Source organism: Agelaius phoeniceus, chromosome 2, assembly GCF_051311805.1.
Source record: "Agelaius phoeniceus isolate bAgePho1 chromosome 2, bAgePho1.hap1, whole genome shotgun sequence".
NCBI classification, from domain to species: domain Eukaryota; kingdom Metazoa; phylum Chordata; class Aves; order Passeriformes; family Icteridae; genus Agelaius; species Agelaius phoeniceus.
In genome coordinates, this window is record NC_135266.1 from 89175069 (window position 1) to 89195643 (window position 20575).

General features: G+C 42.0%; 1 protein-coding gene across 1 annotated transcript; it reads left to right on the forward strand.

Moving 5' to 3' along the window:
* The first annotated feature begins 8535 nt into the window (after positions 1 to 8535).
* LOC129134731 (M1-specific T cell receptor beta chain-like) lies at positions 8536 to 20575 on the forward strand. The gene is made up of 7 exons (XM_077174676.1): positions 8536 to 8566; positions 8701 to 9011; positions 14603 to 14717; positions 16685 to 17020; positions 17399 to 17416; positions 18538 to 18644; positions 20212 to 20575. The coding sequence occupies exons 1-7, from the start codon at positions 8536 to 8538 to the stop codon at positions 20236 to 20238; spliced, it is 945 nt and encodes a 314-aa protein (XP_077030791.1). The 3' UTR covers positions 20239 to 20575.

Here is a 20575-nt window from a genome sequence, read left to right on the forward strand (position 1 = left end):
CTGGAAAGAATAATGAGTTTTCATTATTATCTTTTTAGCATTGTGTAAGTATCTTTTCTGTATTCTTTAGTATAGTGTAGTATAGTATTCATTAATATAATATAGTATAATAAAGCAATAAATTAGCCTTCTGAGAACATGAAGTCAGATGCATCATTCCTGCCTTTGTTGGGGCTCCCTGCAAATACAATATTTATTTAATTCCTCTCATCCAGCCCATGATCTGCAAGAGAGCAGAAGAGCTGAAGAACCTTTCCTAGAGGGTCTATGTACCCCAAGCCTATACAAACTGGGCAATTTTAACATCTCTAAACCTAGAATCTGACTCTTTGCTATAAAAATATGGGATGGAGAGTTTGGGAAACAAAAAGAGAAGACAAGGAAGGACTGGGAAAAGTGTAAAGGTGGTGATGTGGAAAGTCAGATGGTCTGAAAAACTTGGGAAGAAGTTTAGAGGTGGCAGCCAGCAAGGCTGGCACGGTGAAATAGAATGGATGAGGAAAGGGAACTTTCCTCAGATAAGCAGCCAAGCTGCTTCCATTAGAAATAGAATTTGACTGGACTGTTTGGGGGTGAGAGCTGTAAAGAAAGGAGCAACATGGGTCTTACTGGGCAAGGGATGACAAGGAGGAGGAGGAAGGATTCCTCTAAGAATTGTCTGCAAAGAATTGGCCCTGGAGGACCTTCCTGTACTAGTGTAGACTACTGAAAGGGACTGGCCTGAGGTGCCTTAAATCCCCTAAAACTACAGAGCCATCTGATGCTCACCGTCACCACTGTCTTGGGTGCAATTCTAGCCCAGACCTTAGGCACTAAGCCTACATGTAGGTCGGATAATGGGTTTCCAGTGCCTTCCTTGCTTTGCAACACGCATTTTTCTCTAACATTTGGGAGATGGAAGACCACCTTTGCCTGATGCTCTTGTTTCATGACATTAGTTTCCAAATCCAGCACAAACCTCTGCTAAGCCAGTACTTACTGTTCCCAGTGTATGTTAAACACTCTTCAGTAGGAATCTTTTCCTTATTCCCTTGGTTCTCTTCCATGTGGGCAGCATACCTCAGCCCTTTCCTCATTGTCATAACTCTTCTATGGTCTCTTTTACCCCTAGGGAGGAGATCTCATGGTTTTTCCCCAAGGCTCACTGTTAGGCTGGGCTGACAGAGGGGAAGCTACCACAGCTCCAGGCCCCCTGGCCCAGCTGTCAGTAAGAATGAGAATGTCTCCCCAGTATTTATACCAATAAATACCAAGCATACATACATCTATACACAGGTGAACACATGGATCAACACAGATGCACCCACAGCACTGATGGCCTCATCTTTTGTCCCTTTCTGGCTGGGGTTCACAGTGGGAAATCAGGGTTCTAGACAAGTAGTGTGGGAAAGTTCAGTAGTGGGAAATATATGTATACACATGTACAGTGTGCAAGCTTTTCACATGTTTCTGTGCTGAGATACTGAGTCCAGTGGCTGTCACTGGATCCCAGTCACATGTGCCAGCCCTTGGACCTCTGAGTCCCTTAGAGCTGCAGTCCAGTTGCCATTATGTCCACACACGCACCTCTCACACAGCTTCCTCTCCAAAAAATGCCTGTGACTCCCCTGCTTCCTCTTGTTGCCACCTCTCACTGTTCTTACCATTAGAGACACACACCTGGAGCCCAGGTCACCTCACTTACTTGCCAGGTAGTCTGGCTTCACGTTCACTAGTGATCACACACTTGCACACCCTCCCTCTGCCCAGCTGCCAGCACGGGGAACACATGGCCCCTCTGGCCTGTGGCCCTTCTCCAGTGTCTGCTGCTTAAGTTCACCTAGTCTGCTCTCTCCAGCTGCTGGTGCCTGTGGTCTGACTCCAGTTCCTAGCCCGTGGATGTCCAGGCACAAAACACATGCACATAGAATAGACAGCTCCTCCCTCAGGTAAATACTTAGAAATAGAACTTAGTAAGACAGGACTTAGTAAAACTGAGCTAAGCAAGTACAAAGCATAGCCAGACAGGCATACTCACTAGCATCCTGTTTACCTGTGAATGGCCCATTTTATAACTGTATTCCTCCACTTTTCTGCATCCATTCTTCCCTTAGTACAGTAGTTCAGGATCTTAATTGGGAAGATTGACCATACCTGCCTTTATCTTGGTCCTTTTTTTTTCCCCTTGTTTCATCTTTAATCTTAGAAGAAAACAGACTGAAAGAATTAGACATTTTGAACTGAAAAATGAAAGGTCTGTCAATTTAGTTACTCATCAAAAGGCAGTAACATATTAAGCAATTCCTGAGAGACACACTAGAGGTCCTGAGTTACATCTTCCAGTTGCTTCCTTCCTTTGGAGAGTCTGCAATCATCTTTTGTTTCCTGAGACAGAAAAGCTCATCTGAATAGAAATCTTCATCCTGGAATGAGTAATAAATTCTAACATAAGTGATTAAAGAAGAAGGTGTAGCCCAACTGCATTGAAATGTTTTTTTCCTTGTCTCAGAGTTCTTACACAGAACAATCTTAGAATTACTTCCCACAACCTCCACAATCTGTTTAATTTCCCATCAAGTCTGAAACAGTTTCTCCCTCCAGGAGTTAAGGTCTGATTGCTACTGGGAAAAAAAGGCTTTTAACAGGTTTGGCATGACAGACAATAATCAAACTAAAAATCCTGTACTGCCTTCATGCAAAAGGCATGCATTTTGGGACATTGATCAAAGCAGCAGTGTCCTATGGAACTGTCTCAGCAGGCTCCATGGAAGTGTCTAAAAGTGTCCCATCCTAGCAGTAAGGTAAAAGGGCAAAATGTCTAAAAAATAAAATTAAGAACAAGTAAAATCAAAATAAACCTTCCATAAAAAGAAAAGCTTGTGAGGAATAAAAGCTAAAAATATGCATCAAAGAATAATCAGTACTGAAACATAAAAGGATATGGAATTATATTAAATTTGTTCAAATTCATTTGCTAACTGATGTTTTGACTTTAAAAACAGCATAAAAATTTAAATAAAAATGTAAAAGTTATGGAAGGTAATTAAAAAACCAAAAAGGTCTGTATCATCTGCAATTCCTTGACAAGTCACTGAAACTGTAATATCTCCAGCACAGGGTTCAACCTCATGGCAGCACAGGTATGGAATAATTTCTCCTGAGAAAACCCAAGAACTGGCCAAACCCCTATTTCTTAGATGCAAAGTGTTCATGACACTAGAAATCATACAAAACTTTTATACATCATATAAAATGCATTTTAATTCCTGATTGGGAAGAAGCTATAACTACTCAGGCAATTTCTGTTAACTCCCTTAAAAAGAAAGATTTAAAAAGTACACAGGGAACATTCACTACCAAATTTTTGAGATTTACACTGCTCTGAATCCTGGAGGATTCGGGAACTAGGCCTCAGGCTCTAAGAAAGTACAATATTGCCAGGCTCATAGAAAGAACATGCCTTTTATATAAATGTCTGGAGGCCTAGAGAAGATATAAATCTCTCTAGAGTATGAGACAATATGGGAGAGGGGATAACAACAAAATATGAAGAAAAAGAGAACACTGCAGAAGTATCCCAGAGTTTTTTGAAGGTGCAATACCAGGATAACTGAAGGTCATTAGAATTAATTATGTGTATTTCATGAAAAGTGCTAGGGAGAAAAGAAGCAGTTGCAATAATAATTTTGAATCATATATTCAGAAAAGAATGGAGAGTGGCATAGGTTCTATATATAGAGTTGTATGGAATAGAACAGAATATAATACATATATAGAATAGGGTATCTAGGATGTATCTGGCAGGCTAGAAACAAACAGACTGTTCATGAGGTTTATGCTTAACTACTGGTTTTGTTTTGAGAAAAAACAGCTGGTGGAGATGTCTTGATTTCTGTAAAAGTGAATTAGAGCTCCCAGGAAGATTAACCAGCAGGGAATATGCATGCCTGTCTGGAAAACTGAAGAAACTAAGATATGATTAAATACAATTTTTGTGCCTTTGCTATCTTGATCTACCATCTTTGCTTCTGACTAACAAGATCCGAGTTGTGAAATACTGTGCTCCAGATATTGAGAACAACTCCTCAGAATGAAACAGTACAGGTGTGCTTCTGCTGGAAATCCTTCTGCAAAGATGGCCCAAGTATAGCCGCTGATATAAATGGGTCAAAAAATCCCACATGAATCCAGTGATCCTAGGTTCCTGTCTGGCCTTCAACACCCAGACCCTCTCCATCATGGAACGACAGCTCAGCATTCAGCCAGCAATATACTGGTCTGCGAGAAATTCCACGTTTGTGTCAGCAGCTCAGAACACTGGCTTGTGGACAAGCTAAAGCAGACCTTGGAGCCACATGAAGATTTAGCTTTGCTTTTACTGGCTCACCAAAGAAAGCATCCCAGCTGGACAGTCCCTTCTCTCTTCCCTGCCCAGACCTGACAGACCAAGCAGGGCAAGGGGAGGGGCATGGGTCTCTCTTAACTCTTGTCTAACAGTGAGCAGGAGCACACTGTCCTGGGAGAGCTGGAGGGCCATGCTGGCTGTTGTGCTTGCTCTTTTACCTGGTGAGAGACGACAGATCCATCTGCAGCAGGGCTCTCATCCAGGCCATGCAGGGCGACTGCAAGGTAGAGGACCCCTTTGGCCATCACCTGTACTCCTACTCCTCACTCTCTCTTGTTATCTCTTATTAATGCAGGTCTTGGGATTGGAGCCTACATTGCTCAGTGGCCTGAAAAAATCGTTCTGAGACCTGGAGGCTCTTTGACCATCTCCTGCTACCAGAGTTACAGTAGCCTTGCCTATATGTTCTGGTACCAGCAGCCTCCAAGAAATGGCTTGAAGTTAATAGTCAGTAGTACTTCTTGGAGGTATAACTCTTATGAGGATGGTTACTCTGAGGCCAAGTTTGAAGTAACCAGACAGAATACTGATTACTCTCTGATGACAATCAAGAATGTGACAGCCCAGGATGCAGCCACGTATTTTTGTGCTGCGAGCGGTCACACGGTGTAGCAACGGGGTTGAACACCAAGATAAAATCCCCAGCTTCTCTGAGTGAGAGATGGAGTCTTTGAAAAATGTGAGACAGTCAGGAGAGGCGCAGAGGAAGATCAGAAAGAAGACTTCATAGAGGTTGGGGCAATAGACCCAGGATATTTTGAATGGGGGAGAGATAGAGCAGTGCAGCAACCTCTGTCTTTGAAGGCAAAGACAGAAATACAAACCCATAGATCAGCATAGCGAACTGAGGCACGGCTGGTATGGTTAGATAAGGCAGCAGATATTTCTGATATGGTTAGTACTCCAGGGGCACAGTCATGTCCCAGGGCACTAGTTCCCCACAGATACTCCCACAGCACCAGTAAAATAATACAGAGCTGCCGGAGAATTCAAAGTTCTTCCCCATAGTCCTGATCTACACAGAACTGAGGTGCCCAATGAGAAACTGATTGATGTGTGAGAAGAGCTCAGCCCCTGATTATGGAATTAGGAGGATGGGGCCAGTAACAGTGGAGGAAAACATACCCAGGGGACCAGGCATACCTGCTCATCGTGGAAGGAACAGTCCCTTGGCATCTTTACAAGCAACAGTGTACACTGCAGCATTTTATTCACCTGCTTCACACACTACTTAATTGCAGGATCCCTTTCTTCCCTGCCACAGGAATGCATACAGTTCTGAGCTGGACCCAGGCATCCCTTCACGGCAAAACTTCATAGGCAGAGAAAAGAAACCACAAAGAGCTGCTGTTACTTGTGAGAAACAGCTGAAGGCAGAAATTTCCTCCCATTGTGCCTCTGTCTCCATTGCTTGCAGAGCTGAACTTTTGATGAACTAATTGCTCTTCTGTGATAGACCTGGAAAGCTGAGGGTAGGGTATTATTAGGGTTCCCTCACCTGCCATTGCTTGTCCATGCTCCTGCTTTTATTGCACAACCTAGGACTTACCTTTTCTCCAAAGGAAGGCAAACAGCCCATAAAAGAGCAAAAGGTGTTTTTAAGAAAGTGTGGCTATACCCTGTGTATTTTGGATTCTGTTTTTATGCTGTGACCCTGACAGTCTGCATACCTACCACTGAGCAGGAACCAGTTGATTGTTTCATGTGTTCACATGGAGGGCATGGCATAGGAAGCACTTGGCTATCACAGGTAGCAAATGTGCTGCTCCATGATGTGGCAAAGCTGGATATGGATATGCTGAAGTGACACGCACTGTGTGATCACAGCAAGAAAAGGAGTGGGAGGTTGTAAGAATAGCTGGTAAGAGCAAGGAGCAGGAATCAGCTGGGAGCAGGTCCTGTAAAAGATCCTCACGCTCCACGTCACCAGCACTGCTGGAAGACTCCTGCAGTGCCAAGGCCAAGATGGATCACTCAGTTTCATGGCAGCATCCAAGTCTCCTGATAAACCACACTACATAAACCTACCTGTGCTCTGAAAGAAAGTAAACAGTTCTGGGCTAGGGAAATCCAGATGTGTGACACCCTTGGAGCCAATATTCTCCTGACTTCAAGAACTGCTCAGCAGCAAATGTAACACACCACTCCTTGCTCTCAAGGAGTGCTCCTCTGCTCCTCAGAACACCCTCAGGTCCATGATCTCCTCCCTGTTCATGTCAGGCTACAGACAAACAGCAGGGGAGCACTGGGAAAGTGTTGTTTCTCACATAGCAGAGACATACTGAGATCCTTTTTTCTTCAGCCTCTAATCTTTTTGAAGAGATCATCTTTGTAAAACATGTTCATGCTGATGCTGTCTGTAATTATTGAATTATTACTGCTGATCCAAATTCCCTGTGAGAGTTTCAGGAAAACTAGTTCATGGTGGAATTATGAAGAAATATAAACACTTTGGTGGAGGCCTTGGGGTGATTTTTTGTTTTGGTTTGGGTTTTTTGTTGGGTTTGTGGGTTTTTTGTGGGGTTTTTTTTGTTGTTTGTTTGCTTGGGTTTTTTTGTTTGTTTGTTTTTTGTTTGTTTGGTTTTTTGTTTTTTTTTTTTTTAAATTCTGTTTTAGTAAGTTACCCATTCCTGAAAAGCATGTTACAGCACTAGCTCAGACCTTTTTCATAAGCACTGAAAACCACATTTTCAGCTCTGGTAATACAACAGAGGAAGGATCCTTTTTACTTCTCACCTCCACAGCACTTTGAGTTTTGAGTGGCAAAGGCAATTTTCAGGCCTTGTGATAACAAACTTATCAGTCACCTTCAACATATAGCAGTTTAATGAAATGGCTCTTGAGTGCTCACAGCTGTGCAATTTCCAGGTGGCAATAGCAAACCACAGAGATCTCTAGGTTCATTGCCATTGTGAATTCTGTGATTACAGTTCCCTCTTCCAGCACTAAGAGACATTTTTCTCCCATGCAGTACTTCTTTGGCCAGCATGAATTGCATCTGCACAAAAAGCCACTATTCTAAGTTTCTCATGAAACAGCTACTCTCCTTGTCTCATGGCTTGTCCTCAGATTTGTTCAGATCATTAACCAGATTCCTTCTTCAACTGTCTTATCTTTTCAGTGCACAGATAGGCCCTTAAAAAGAAAAATGGAGAAAAAGAGAAAAAAGAGAGAAGGATAGAACCCCAGAAGTATCCCAATTGTTTGCAAGATGCAATATCAGGATTACTGAAGGTCATTAGAATTAAATGTATTTCTTTAAAAGTACTAGGGAGAAAAGAAGCAGTTGCAATAATAATTTTGAATCTTATATTCAGAAAAGAATGGAGAGTGGCATAGGTTCTATATATAGAGTTGTATGGAATAGAACAGAATATAATACATATATAGAATAGGGTATCTAGGATGTATCTGGCAGGCTAGAAACAAACAGACTGTTCATGAGGTTTATGCTTAACTACTGGTTTTGTTTTGAGAAAAAACAGCTGGTGGAGATGTCTTGATTTCTGTAAAAGTGAATTAGAGCTCCCAGGAAGATTAACCAGCAGGGAATATGCATGCCTGTCTGGAAAACTGAAGAAACTAAGATATGATTAAATACAATTTTTGTGCCTTTGCTATCTTGATCTACCATCTTTGCTTCTGACTAACAAGATCCGAGTTGTGAAATACTGTGCTCCAGATATTGAGAACAACTCCTCAGAATGAAACAGTACAGGTGTGCTTCTGCTGGAAATCCTTCTGCAAAGATGGCCCAAGGTATAGCCGCTGATATAAATGGGTCCAAAAAATCCCACATGAATCCAGTGATCCTAGGTTCCTGTCTGGCCTTCAACACCCAGACCCTCTCCATCATGGAACGACAGCTCAGCATTCAGCCAGCAATGTACTGGTCTGCGAGAAATTCCACGTTTGTGTCAGCAGCTCAGAACACTGACTTGTGGACAAGCTAAAGCAGACCTTGGAGCCACATGAAGATTTAGCTTTGCTTTTACTGGCTCACCAAAGAAAGCATCCCAGCTGGACAGTCCCTTCTCTCTTCCCTGCCCAGACCTGACAGACCAAGCAGGGCAAGGGGAGGGGCATGGGTCTCTCTTAACTCTTGTCTAACAGTGAGCAGGAGCACACTGTCCTGGGAGAGCTGGAGGGCCATGCTGGCTGTTGTGCTTGCTCTTTTACCTGGTGAGAGACGACAGATCCATCTGCAGCAGGGCTCTCATCCAGGCCATGCAGGGCGACTGCAAGGTAGAGGACCCCTTTGGCCATCACCTGTACTCCTACTCCTCACTCTCTCTTGTTATCTCTTATTAATGCAGGTCTTGGGATTGGAGCCTACATTGCTCAGTGGCCTGAAAAAATCGTTCTGAGACCTGGAGTCTCTTTGACCATCTCCTGCTACCAGAATTACAGTAGCCTTGCCTATATGTTCTGGTACCAGCAGCCTCCAAAAAATGGTTTGAAGTTAATAGTCAGCAGTAGTACATGGAGTCTTAACTCTTATGAGGATGGTTACTCTGAGGCCAAGTTTGAAGTAACCAGACAGAATACTGATTACTCTCTGATGACAATCAAGAATGTGACAGCCCAGGATGCAGCCACGTATTTTTGTGCTGCGAACGATTGCACGGTGTAGCAACGGGGTTGAACACCAAGATAAAATCCCCAGCTTCTCTGAGTGAGAGATGGAGTCTTTGAAAAATGTGAGACAGTCAGGAGAGGCGCAGAGGAAGATCAGAAAGAAGACTTCATAGAGGTTGGGACAATAGACCCAGGATATTTTGAATTGGAGAGCAATAGAGCATTGCAGCAGCCTCTGTCTTCGAAGCCAAATTATTAATCAGATCCCTCCTTCCACCATCATATCTTTTCACTGCACAGATATGCCCTGAAGAAGAGCTGTTGCTTAACTTTATGGAGTTGTGGTCAAATGCATTGGATATTTATGAAAAGCATCCTAGTGTCTCTAAAACAAGTCTGTAAAGCTCAGGGAGTCTCTGTAGACTGGCCTGCTTCTTTGCACCTGCTTCTTCTGTAAACTCCAAAGAATGGAGGACAGGTATGACTGATGCAGTTTATAGTTTCCTGTAAAATTCTCCCAGCAAAATAATATAATTGTTAGAAAATATATCCCTAAATGTTTATTCCTTACACATTGTTGTTTTTCCTTGTCTGAAGTCTTAGGCAGCATAGCCTACAAAGCTCAAAAAGCCTCCTATGAAAGACTTGGAAATAAAAATCAAGGATCTCCCTCCCCTTTCTTCTGTCACTCACATTTATTTGAATTCATGGCCTGCAAGTCCTTCCCTTTTGACAGGTTATAAAGGAACATTAAGGTGCAACAAGACTGGTCTCTGCTGGCATGTCTTGGAAATTGCCTTTTGAACATGACCTGAGAAGCTGCTAGCACCACATACTCCTTCAAAACTAATAGAGAGGTGACTTCCTTCTTTTTAAATGAAAGACACCTCATGGAAGAGAGTCTGTAAGTGACAGTAAGTACACTAATGGAGCTCTAGACTGGAGAGGCAGACAGAATAGTCTTAAATGAATTTTAGTCCAATGGGGTTAAGTCCCTGGATAAATAGTGTTAAGGTCACAGACATACTAAGACCAAGGCAGGAAAATAATATTCCACTATTGGTTTTATTATTTAGGCAGTGACAGCCAAAAAAAAAAAATCCTAGATGTGTTTTTTGGAAGAATTCCATATATACAAACGAATGTTGTGCATAAACAGACATAATTAGTGACTAAGTACTCCGTTCACTGTTGTAGACGAGAGAACAACCCAGAAGCATGCTGAGATAACCAGCCCAATACCTCATGTTCTGTAGACCTCTCTCTTGGTTCTACATGTTACATCTTAGTCTGTGTTTCCAATTCCCTTCTCTAGGACACTAACACCTCTTCCCAGCTAAACAGGCTATATCAGAAATTATGGGTTCTTCTCTGATATCTGAAAATAATAGAAAAATATTTTTATACTGATTTTCCTAGTAGAATGACCTTATTTTGAGGGATTTTCTTCTGTGTTTTACAGTCTATTTTTCATATCCAGACTGACTCAAAGGAAGCCATTAAAGAGCAATATGAAAAACAGATTCACTACAGATACTTGGTCAGGTTGCTAACTACGTGTCGAAACTTTGTGAGACAAGACCATGTCACTTACATATAAGGAAGGGAGATAAATGTAGCCTGTTACCTCTCCCCATCAGTTCCCATCCCTTCAGACAGTCTGCAAAAGGAAGGCTTGCTCTTACTCCTAGATGAAGCCTTTTCATAGGCAGAGTCCCAGCCCTGGGAGGATGCTCTCAAGCAACACCAAGCTACAGAGACAAACACCAGCCCGTAGTAAGCAAATGACTCTCATTGCAAACCAAAAATTGCAAACTGTGAGCTTGAAGTTTTTGTTAGCTGAAGAGAGAAAGAGTAGAAAGGAAAGCAGCATGAACACGGCCATGACATTACCAAGTGAAAAATTACTGCATTTAAAGCCAACCAATAAAAGAATAAAAAGTGTTACCTTTTTGAGTATAAGAAAAAAATCTTGAGATTATAAATTGGGCAATAATGAATACACTGAGAAGTGATTGGACTATCACAGAGGAACAGCAATGGCAAAGGAAGGATGTGGTCTGTGGTTGTGTCATGGTTTAGCCCCAGCCAGGATCAAGCCCCGCGCAGCTGCTCGCTCACTCCCTACCAGCAGGACTGGAGAGAGAATCGGAAGAGCACAAGTGAAACACTCGTGGCTTGAGATAAAGACAGTCTAAGAGGTAAAGCAAAAACTATGCACACGAGCAAATGACAACAAGGCATTCATTCCCCTCTTCCCATGGGCAGGCAGGTGTTCAGCCATTCCCAGGAAGGCAGGGCCCCATCACACCTAATGGTGCTTGGGAAGACAAACACCATTTCTCCAAATATCTCTCTCTTTCTTCTTCTTCCCACTACTTGCCTCTTTCACATAGTGAGTGTGTCACCATGGGATATGGAATATTCCTTGGATCAGTTGGGATCAGCTCTCCCTGCTGTTCCTCCTCCCAAGTTCCCATGCACCACCAGCCTTCTTGTCAGCATGAGGGTATGAGAAGACGAAAAGTCCTTGAATGCACATTAACAAAAACAAAACCACTTCTCTCTTGTCGACAGTATTTGCAGAACAAGCCCAAACACAACCTCACTGTTGCTACCATGAAGGAAATGAACTGTACAGCAGTCCAAACCAGCACAGGTAATCATGACAGTCATTCCTAGTTGACAAAAACAGGGGGTGGAGTCATGGGTGGGATTGTTTTTGTAGGAGACTGTATCATTGTGGGGACAGGGGGATCCACGATGATACATTCCCCAGGAAGGCTTTACAAAAACCCATGTGTGCATGAGCCTTGCGGCAGAGCGTGTGAAGGCAGCTGCACAGAATCCTGCAGCAGACCAGGCATGCTCTGCCTTGGCTTCTCTTAACAGACCTTCTATGCTGGGACTTACTTTCATCATTTGAGAACTGAGCCTGCCCTCCGTGGCATGCAAGCTAGGAAATTCTGAGGTATTGAAATTCATTTTCACCAAACCAAACTGTGACTGCAGATGCACCTGAAGCCTATCAACCATGCAAAACTGGAATTACTCTTGTTTCCACATTCACCAATGGTTGCAACAAATGACAAAATGTTTTTTTCTTAAAGTGATACAAGTGTTAGAGAAAGAATTGTGACATGTAGAAGTATCTCTCAGAGGCACTACATAAAATGTGTTGTGCTTTTCTCTCTTAAATAATCCTCCAATATCTGCTGACTGCCTCATGCCTGTGAGAGCAAAGGTTGCCCTGTAATCCCTATCCCCACTGTCTCACTGCAGTTCTTCCTAATGGCTACGAAGGGTTTGTCTGGGACCAGTCAACAGATTCTTCTGGGCTCTCCTTGTGTGGATTATTTTAACCTATTAGAAAACCGAAGGCCATCCTGAAAGACTATTCAAAACAGCTGGCCTGCCATGGAAGGGAAAACAAAGGGATTTGTTTCAGTTTGTGGCCAAAGGTGAACCACGTGCATTTGACTATGAAAACCACAAAGCACATATCATTCAATATTAACTTCACAAGTTACAGAAAAGAAGGCATCACAATGCTTGGAATACAAGACTGACAGTGAGGAAGTTGTAGATGCAGAAAGGTTCTATTCCTAGACAGTGACAGCATTTGGATGTGTCTGATTGTTTTCGAGATGTGAAAAATGAGAATAGCAGATAAAATCAGTGACATAACATGGAGATTGGAGAAAGGTTGCAAAAACAACTTGGGGTGAAAGTAGACAAAGTATCAAACAAATCTGGGAAATGCTTTTATGAATTCTACAGGCTATACAACTGATTTCAAGCTTGTTTTCTGCCATATCCCTTTAGACAGAGATTGAGTGATGTTCAGAATGCCAAATGCCAAAATGATTTCTTAGGCTTCGCTTATAGTAAGGCAGCTGCAGTGCATCTCTTCTCTTAGCTTACGATACATCACTTTGTCACTGTGTACACCTCTGGGCTCTCTTTCGGCAGTGGCACAAAACTGACAGTAATAGGTAAGAAATTTTTGTTTCCTCTTTTAATTCACTTCAAATGCCATGTCTTCTCCTTAGAGAATTTCATTATTATCCTCCCTAACATTATTAAACTGGTGTTCTCCTGGTGTGCTAGTAACCCTATCTACTTCAGAGAATAGAATAAGTTGGGTCCTCTAGGTAGGGACACACTTTTCATTTTGGAGAATGGAATGAATGTGTTTTCAGTAAAGAAAAAGCTGTCCCTAGAAAGAATAAGGATAAGGAATGAGAGAAATAATGTGTGCATGACATAAAAAAAAGTTGTCCTAATGAATCAACACATACAAAAAATTTCCCCCAAAATATAGCTACTCTCTATAATGCCGGTTCTCCTGGGGCTAGAGATTATTAAGAACAAGTCAATGAAAAGCTGTCCATCTGTCTGGAAAGAACTGACTTACAGTTACACTTTGAAGGGGTCTAGAAAACAAAATCAAGCTGATACAAGCCTAAATTACCTTGGATCTACCCAGGGTGAATTAAAGAATGTGTTGTCTCAGATAACCAGGAAAAACACATGTGCTAGCATTTTTGGTTGATAAAACAGAAGGCAAAAATAAATGCTTAACTTTATAATAATACTAAATAGCAATACTAAAATCTCACTGCAGATTTTTAAGTCCTTGTTGTTATAGAAAGTAGGTCTCCACTGCACAGATAGTTTCTTTCCACTGTACAGGCTTGCCTGGATGGTGATAAAAACATCATTAAGGACAACGGTCTTACTATTTCAGAATACATGATAAACAGCCACTGAAAACCACAGAAGAAGAATATATGATTCATTTCAAGGGGAAGGAGCTCTCAGAGAAGGTTTCTTTCTCAGCCACATTTATGGATTTGGATTGTCCAAATCTGGGGAAAAGATGGCTGATGCTCAGATGCTGAGAAATTATGGAAGAATTGATGCCTCAGATATTTGTGCCACGTTGTGCCACTACAGAATAAATTGATAACAAACGGTGAAATTCAATCTCCATAGGAAAAAACGATCAGCACATTTTTTGAAATCCAAAGTTTATCTGAGATGACTGAGCTGGTAAAAATGAATATGCTGACCCCTCATTGACCATAGGTATTTATGCAGCAAATGTGAATAATCATCAACAAGGCAGGACAGAGAATAAAAGCAGACTTCATTTCAAGGAAAGCCTTCCAGAGAAAGGGAAAGCGAAATGGAAAGGGGGCATGTTTAGGAACTTCTGTGAAGGGCAGAGTGGACCGAGACACAGTGCTATATATTAGCAATTATTTTGCACGTTAAAAAAAAGACATTTATTTTATAAGTGAAAAATACTAAAAATGTAGAACAAAACTTATAGGAAATGTGGCTATTTAGCTAAGGAAAAGAAATTACTCAGTCTGCATATGGGAAATATTTTTTAATATTCTAATATGACATCTAGATAAAGAGCTAAATGTCCTCTAAAGAAATGGTGGAACCTCCAACAACTGATTCACCTGCGCCTAAAGCAAAAGGGCTCTGGACAGAGTATATCTGATGTTGATCACAGCTGTTTAGACACACAGATTTTGGTGGTGTTCCCTTACAGACCTGGTTTTTTAGGGGACCTGAGTACTTTGTGTTTCTTCTTTTGCTGATACCACATGAGGGGAGGGTTAGTCCACAGGCTTGGCTCAGAGGTCTGGGAGTAGAGGAGAAGTTTTTCTGCAGCTGCAAAATGGTGTGAATAATGAGCAGTTGTTCTTTGGCAGTGGGACAAAACTTACGGTCATAGGTAAGTAAGAAGGCAGATGTCTTTATCTATGTGATACTCGTTAGGGGACAAGAACAGTCTTAATTAAAAGTTTAATATCGATAATTTTTCATGCAGCCATGAGAACAAGATTAATGCCTTACAGGTAGCTTATTAAAATGAGATGTGCTACTATGAAACTGTAGAATTTGAAAGCAACGATTTTGAGATCTCTGTGTCTGCAGCCTTTGTCTTTCATCTCTCAGAAATTCATGAAGGGAGAAGGGAATAAATAATTTTGTTTCCTCTCATTCTCCTTGGAAATATTATAGAGGTTGGGAAAGAAAAGGACCAGTATAGCAGACTAGACACAATGGGCTGCTGATCAGACACTTCTTCCAGTTCTGACTTTTACCAATCTCCTTTTTCCATTTCTAACCTGCTCATTTTCTTTTTCTTCCCAGTAGTTTTATCATTCTTTCTGTCTCCCTTTTTACCTGCCTTTTTTTTTTTAAGGGAGCAATATCATTTTCTCAGTTTTAATCTTTTCTTTTGTGTCCTACTATCTGTTTCCATCTCTTCATTCACTAGCCTTTAGGGCTATGAGCCAAAGGATTTCTCAGAGATACTTCTAGGATAGGAAAAAAAATCATAATGCCAAGTGCTGGGAGTGCAGGAAGAAGTAGAAGTGATCAAGCTCTCTTCATACCCACTAAAAGGAAAGCAGAGCAGTGCTAAATCCTCTCAGGAGTTACCTCTATTTAATACCAGGTCATCTAAAGTCTGTACAAGCTCCTACAGAAGCAGCCCAGGGATCTTTGCAGAGCAAGCTCTGGTGGTCACAATTAAGGCATCATTTGAATGCAAACACGAGGGCTTAGGGGACAAGATCTCGGCAAGATATTCATTTCTGCTCATTCTGCTACCTCTCTTCCTCTGCAAAGGAGAGAGTGATCAGGAAGAACATCCACACTTCCTCATGCCTTCATACAAAATACCAGCCCAGAGTAATAATTTTCTCTTTGGCTCCATTGTTTTCCCTACATTCCTTTTTCCAGCAGCACTCTACAAACCTCATGGGTTTCTCATGCTAGATGGGTCAAAAAGGCATTTTGATATAGTGTATGGAAACCCCCCTGTCTTTTAGGGTCACTGCTTAGCTTCTGAGCAACTTCTCATGTCTGCTTTGTACCTTCTTCTGACTGAAGTCTGTTCTCATTAATCGTACAAGTAGGTATTAAACACTTTAGGACAGGGAAGCACATTTGATTTGCAAGTGTATAGAATCTTGCATCATGCTGGGAAGGAGTGTAGCCTAGGATCAGAGCTTCTCATACCTACAATAACCTCAGAATTAAATTACATCAAGTCATGTTTAATGTTCTTGAAAATGCATTGGTTAAGACCCAAGGCAAGATCCGTCCCAGGCAGATTCATGTTACCTGCCCCAATTGCTTTTCACTTCAGACAGTGAGAAGGATCAGCTTCTTCCTTGTTTCCTTCCTTCCAGGTCATCTCATAGATGGGGGGCCAAGTAGGGTATCCCATGACAGTATAATTCTGAACGCTGCAACGAACACCATGTCTTAACTCATTCTCCAGGAATACAACCCAGTTTGCTGAAGATGTTTCTGCTTATAAGAGACTCCCTTAACTTTTAAGACAATAATACAAATACAGGCCTTACTTACAGCAAAACTGGGGACTTTTCTGCCCTTTTGTTTGCTCAGTTTCTTTGCAGCTTTGTAATTTTCTCACAGAGGCAATACAAGAAATTCATGTGCTCGTGCATTTCTGTGGCCAGACCCTTCATGTTTCACTGTGATGAGCGAAAAGAAATCCTTCCACTTTCCTGGTGTGTCGTACCCAATAGACATGAATTGTCAATTGACAGCAGTTAAAAGGCCAGGTATTTCAGGAGTAACACGGCACAAACTCAGGACCATTTCCAGGGGGTTCTGATTGAAGAGAGGGATGGAGGCTCTGGACCATGTTGCTTTGTGTTTCAGGGAAGGATGATAAAATCATACCTCCAGCTGTGGCCATCTTTTCCCCATCAAAGCAGGAGATCCAGCAGAAGAGCAAGGCCACGCTGGTGTGCCTGGCCTCTGGTTTCTACCCTGACCACCTGACTCTGGTCTGGAGGGTGAATGGTGTGAAAAGGACCGAAGGGGTGGGGACAGACGAGTCCTCCACACAGAATGGGAGCACCTACTCACTGACCAGCCGACTGAGGATGCCAGCCTGGGAGTGGTTCAACCCTCTGAATCGCTTTGAGTGTGTTGCCAATTTTTTTCAGAATGGAACAACAGCATCAAAAAACAAATTTATCCATGGTGATGCTGGTGAGTAAGAAACCATCTCTCACCATGCTGTATGAGAAATCACAAATCAAAAGAGCAAGTGTTATGATATGAACCACATCTATATATAGCTTCCATACAAGGTGTTCTTCTGGCACAATTACATACCTAAAGATCTAGGTATTAGCATATGTCCCTTCCCATTCCTGGGCCTTTGTCCCTGGGTTACCATTCTACATCTAGAGTTTCTTCCGGCTTTCCACTGAGAAATCTCTGTAGTAGAGTAAATTGCAAAGTATCATAAAACACCTAGTTTTAGTAGGAGGGATGAGGCAGTGTTTGATAAACTGAAACTTTTAAAATCTGTATTCTGTTTGCTCTGAAGAGAAATGTGACTTTCAGCTCTTTTTTGTCTTTCAGGTTGTGCACTCACAGAAGGTACGTGTGGCTTCTCACGTAAAGGGAACTTTGCCTCTTCTCTCAGGCAATTATCAGTGTGTATTTTAATGCCAGTTTTACTGACACTAAGTACAACGTGTGGGATATATCTGCTGCATGAATAGCTTCTACTTTCTCCTGTAAGTGATTTGCATGTGATATTAAAAAAAACCAAAACAAAAGAAAAAGAAGAAAAGTTTTTTGGAGCGCTATTTATGCATATTGTATGTAGCTCAGCTTTGGGGTTTAGCTCTCCCCTATGATTCCATTTTGAAAATTGATGAAGTCATGGTGCCTTCCTGTAGACTGTAATTTATTCTTTATCGTCTCCTCCAGACCTTGAAACTGACTTCCATTGGGAATATTCTTGCTCAGCCCAGAAAGAAATGATCCATACTTATCCAAGTGATTCTGACCTCAAGATTCAGGATATGATATTCTGAATATTTCTCAGTATCCAACTCAGAACAATTCCCATGATGAGTCACATTCCACTCCACACTGCTGTCACGTATGGAGGATATCTATATTAGAAATTACATTTCTTTCCTCTTTATGTACATATTTGCACACTCCTGTTTTTCAAGAACTTCTTGAATGCTTCAGGAATCTTAAGGCTGAACCAAAACAGATCTTGTATCTCAATTCTATGGCAACCCCTTAAGAGTGAAAAATCTTCAAGAATAAAACTTCTAGAAGGCATGTTATTCTGGGCTTTGTAAAACTTTCCTGATACAGCAGCAGCACTCATAAGGCCACTGACAATAATGAGACAAAATAAAACATTGGTATCTTTTGATTCAGCCTCCTTTGTGTTCCTAGCAGGGGACTCAGACAAACAGCCCAGTTCATCAGTAGGTGTGGAACTCAGTACTTTCCCAGCATAAAGCCAATCTCTGTCTTTCCTAGACTTGCTTTCTCTTTTGCTTCTTTGAGTCACTGTGTTCTGTCCCCTCCCTGGTTCTCTGGTGTCAACAGAGCCACTCATTTGCCTCTACTTCCTTTATGTTGTTTAGCTAAAGATTTCAAGGGTTCTCATTTGATGGATGAGGACCAGCATCTTGTAATGATGATGATGATGAAAACAGGGTACACAAATACAAATGGTGTTTGACTTGCAGAGTCGTACTTGCGGTATGGAAATTCCCTGAAGCTCACTTACCTCATCCTCTGTGGCAAAGCCTTGGTCTATGCAGTTTTGGTGAGTGGTCTGGTGTGGACAGCCAAGGTAAGTCAGAGTGGCCCTGGAAGGCTGGGCTTTTACTCACTAGTCAAGGATCAGTGGATGCAGGTGAAACCTCTTCTCAGAGGTGGTGCTGTTCTGCAGGTGCTCCGCCAGGCTTTGTGCAGTTCAGCTGGAAAAATCACAAGCGATGGGTTTTCTCTTTCTGTTTTTCCAGAACTCAAATAAAATCAATGCTATCTAGCATAGAAATTCTTTCTCACAATCCTCTTTAAATACATGAAAAAGATGAGAATTAAGGACAAGTTGCCCAGAAGGTAAATGAGGGAAAGATCAGATATATCACGCAGTTGTGTAACCATTGTCACGGGCCTTACAGCTTCAGTGAAAATAACAGGCAGTTTTTTGAGGTGATGCAGGGGATAAAATATGGTCAAATATTTACAAAGATTTATAAAGAACAGTGGGATCAATCTGAAGAAATGGGATAAATTAAACAAACTACCAGAAATGTTTTTATTATTAAGTTGTTCCTATGGCAGAAACATCCATGCAGTGAGAGCTGCTAAAGTCTCTGCAGTTGACCCTTTAAAAGCAGAAGAGGGAAATGTATTTGAAAAGTGACCTGGTAGACTTGAGCGCAAGGATGCCAATCATCTGAGTTATAATTTTTGGTCCTTTTGCAAGGGTATACTGGAAGGGGTAGATTTGTCCATTTCTGGATCATAATCCTAGAATCACAGAATGGTTTGGGTTCGAAAGAACTTTTAGAGATTATCTACTTCCATCCCCACTCTGAAATGGGCAGGGATATCCTTCATTGGACCAGGTTGTTCAAAGCCCCATGCAACCAGGCCTCAAACACTTCCAGGGGTGGGACATGCACAGCTTCTCTGGGAAACCTGTTCCACTGTCTCAGCACCCCACCAGGACAAATGTCTTCCTTTAATCTGAAGCTACCCTGTATCAGTTTAAATCCAGAGCTCTTCATCCTGTCACTGTAGGCCTTGGTAAACATCTCTGTTTTTCATAAAAGTCCCCCACTGCTGTATCTGGGAAGGCCCCAGGCAGGCCTCTCCAGAGGCTTTTCTCCTCCAATCTCAAGAGGGGTTTGTTCTCTCAGCCTGTCTCCATACCCTGAGCCCCTGTGACTGGCTTTTGTGGGCCTCCTCGGGACCTGCTCTGTCATGGCCATGAGTTTCCCGTGCTGGGGCCTCCAGAGCTGGACACAGCACTGCTGGTGGGATTGTTGGGGGTTCACATGGTCCTGCTCTCTGAGCCTGTCCAGGTCCCTGTGGTTGGCATCCCTTCCTTCCAACACACCAATGGCCACACAGCTTCATGTCAGCCGTGAACTTGCTGAGGGTGCACTTGCTCCCACTGTCAATGAGACACTAATGAAAGTCAAAAAAATGCTTTTGGCCCCAGTACAGACCCCTGAGGGAAACTGTTTGTGACTGACTGCCACTTGAACATTCAGCCATGGACGGTAACTCTTTGGGCAAGGCCATCCCGCCAGTTCTGGTGTTTGTTTCCATTGTTTGGTGGTTGTTGTTGTCTTCTCTGCGGTTTTACTGTTCTTCTAATTTTATCCCATTTTGTTTTCAATTAGACTGGTGTCAAGTTATCTAGAGAATAAATGAAGAGCCCTTGTCATCACATCAGCAGGAACATGACAAGTTTGCTACCTTTCCATAGCAAAATATCTATGCTTCTACGAACTTCTGAATATAATTTTTTTGTAATTATCTGTTGCCATCCTGTTCTCCACTATTTTGTAATCACTGCTGAGCTTTCCCTGTACTTCCATATCATAATGTATCACATTTTGTTGTAACATATCTTTAAAAGAAGCACCTTCTTAATGCTCAGAGGCTGGGAACTCATCTCCTTGATTTAGGAATAAAGGTTTTGCCTATTTTCCTTTGAGAAGCATGAGTTATTGTTTTCAAATTTGGTCTTCTGTAGTGATAATA

Bases quoted from the DNA above. Each gene is read 5' to 3' on its own strand.
- LOC129134731 (XM_077174676.1), top strand. From the start codon at position 8,536: ATGCTGGCTGTTGTGCTTGCTCTTTTACCTG. The intron at 8,567-8,700 runs GTGAGAGACGAC...TTATTAATGCAG, and splicing joins TGTGCTTGCTCTTTTACCTG to GTCTTGGGATTGGAGCCTAC. The intron at 9,012-14,602 runs GTGTAGCAACGG...GGGGAGGGTTAG, and splicing joins GTGCTGCGAACGATTGCACG to TCCACAGGCTTGGCTCAGAG.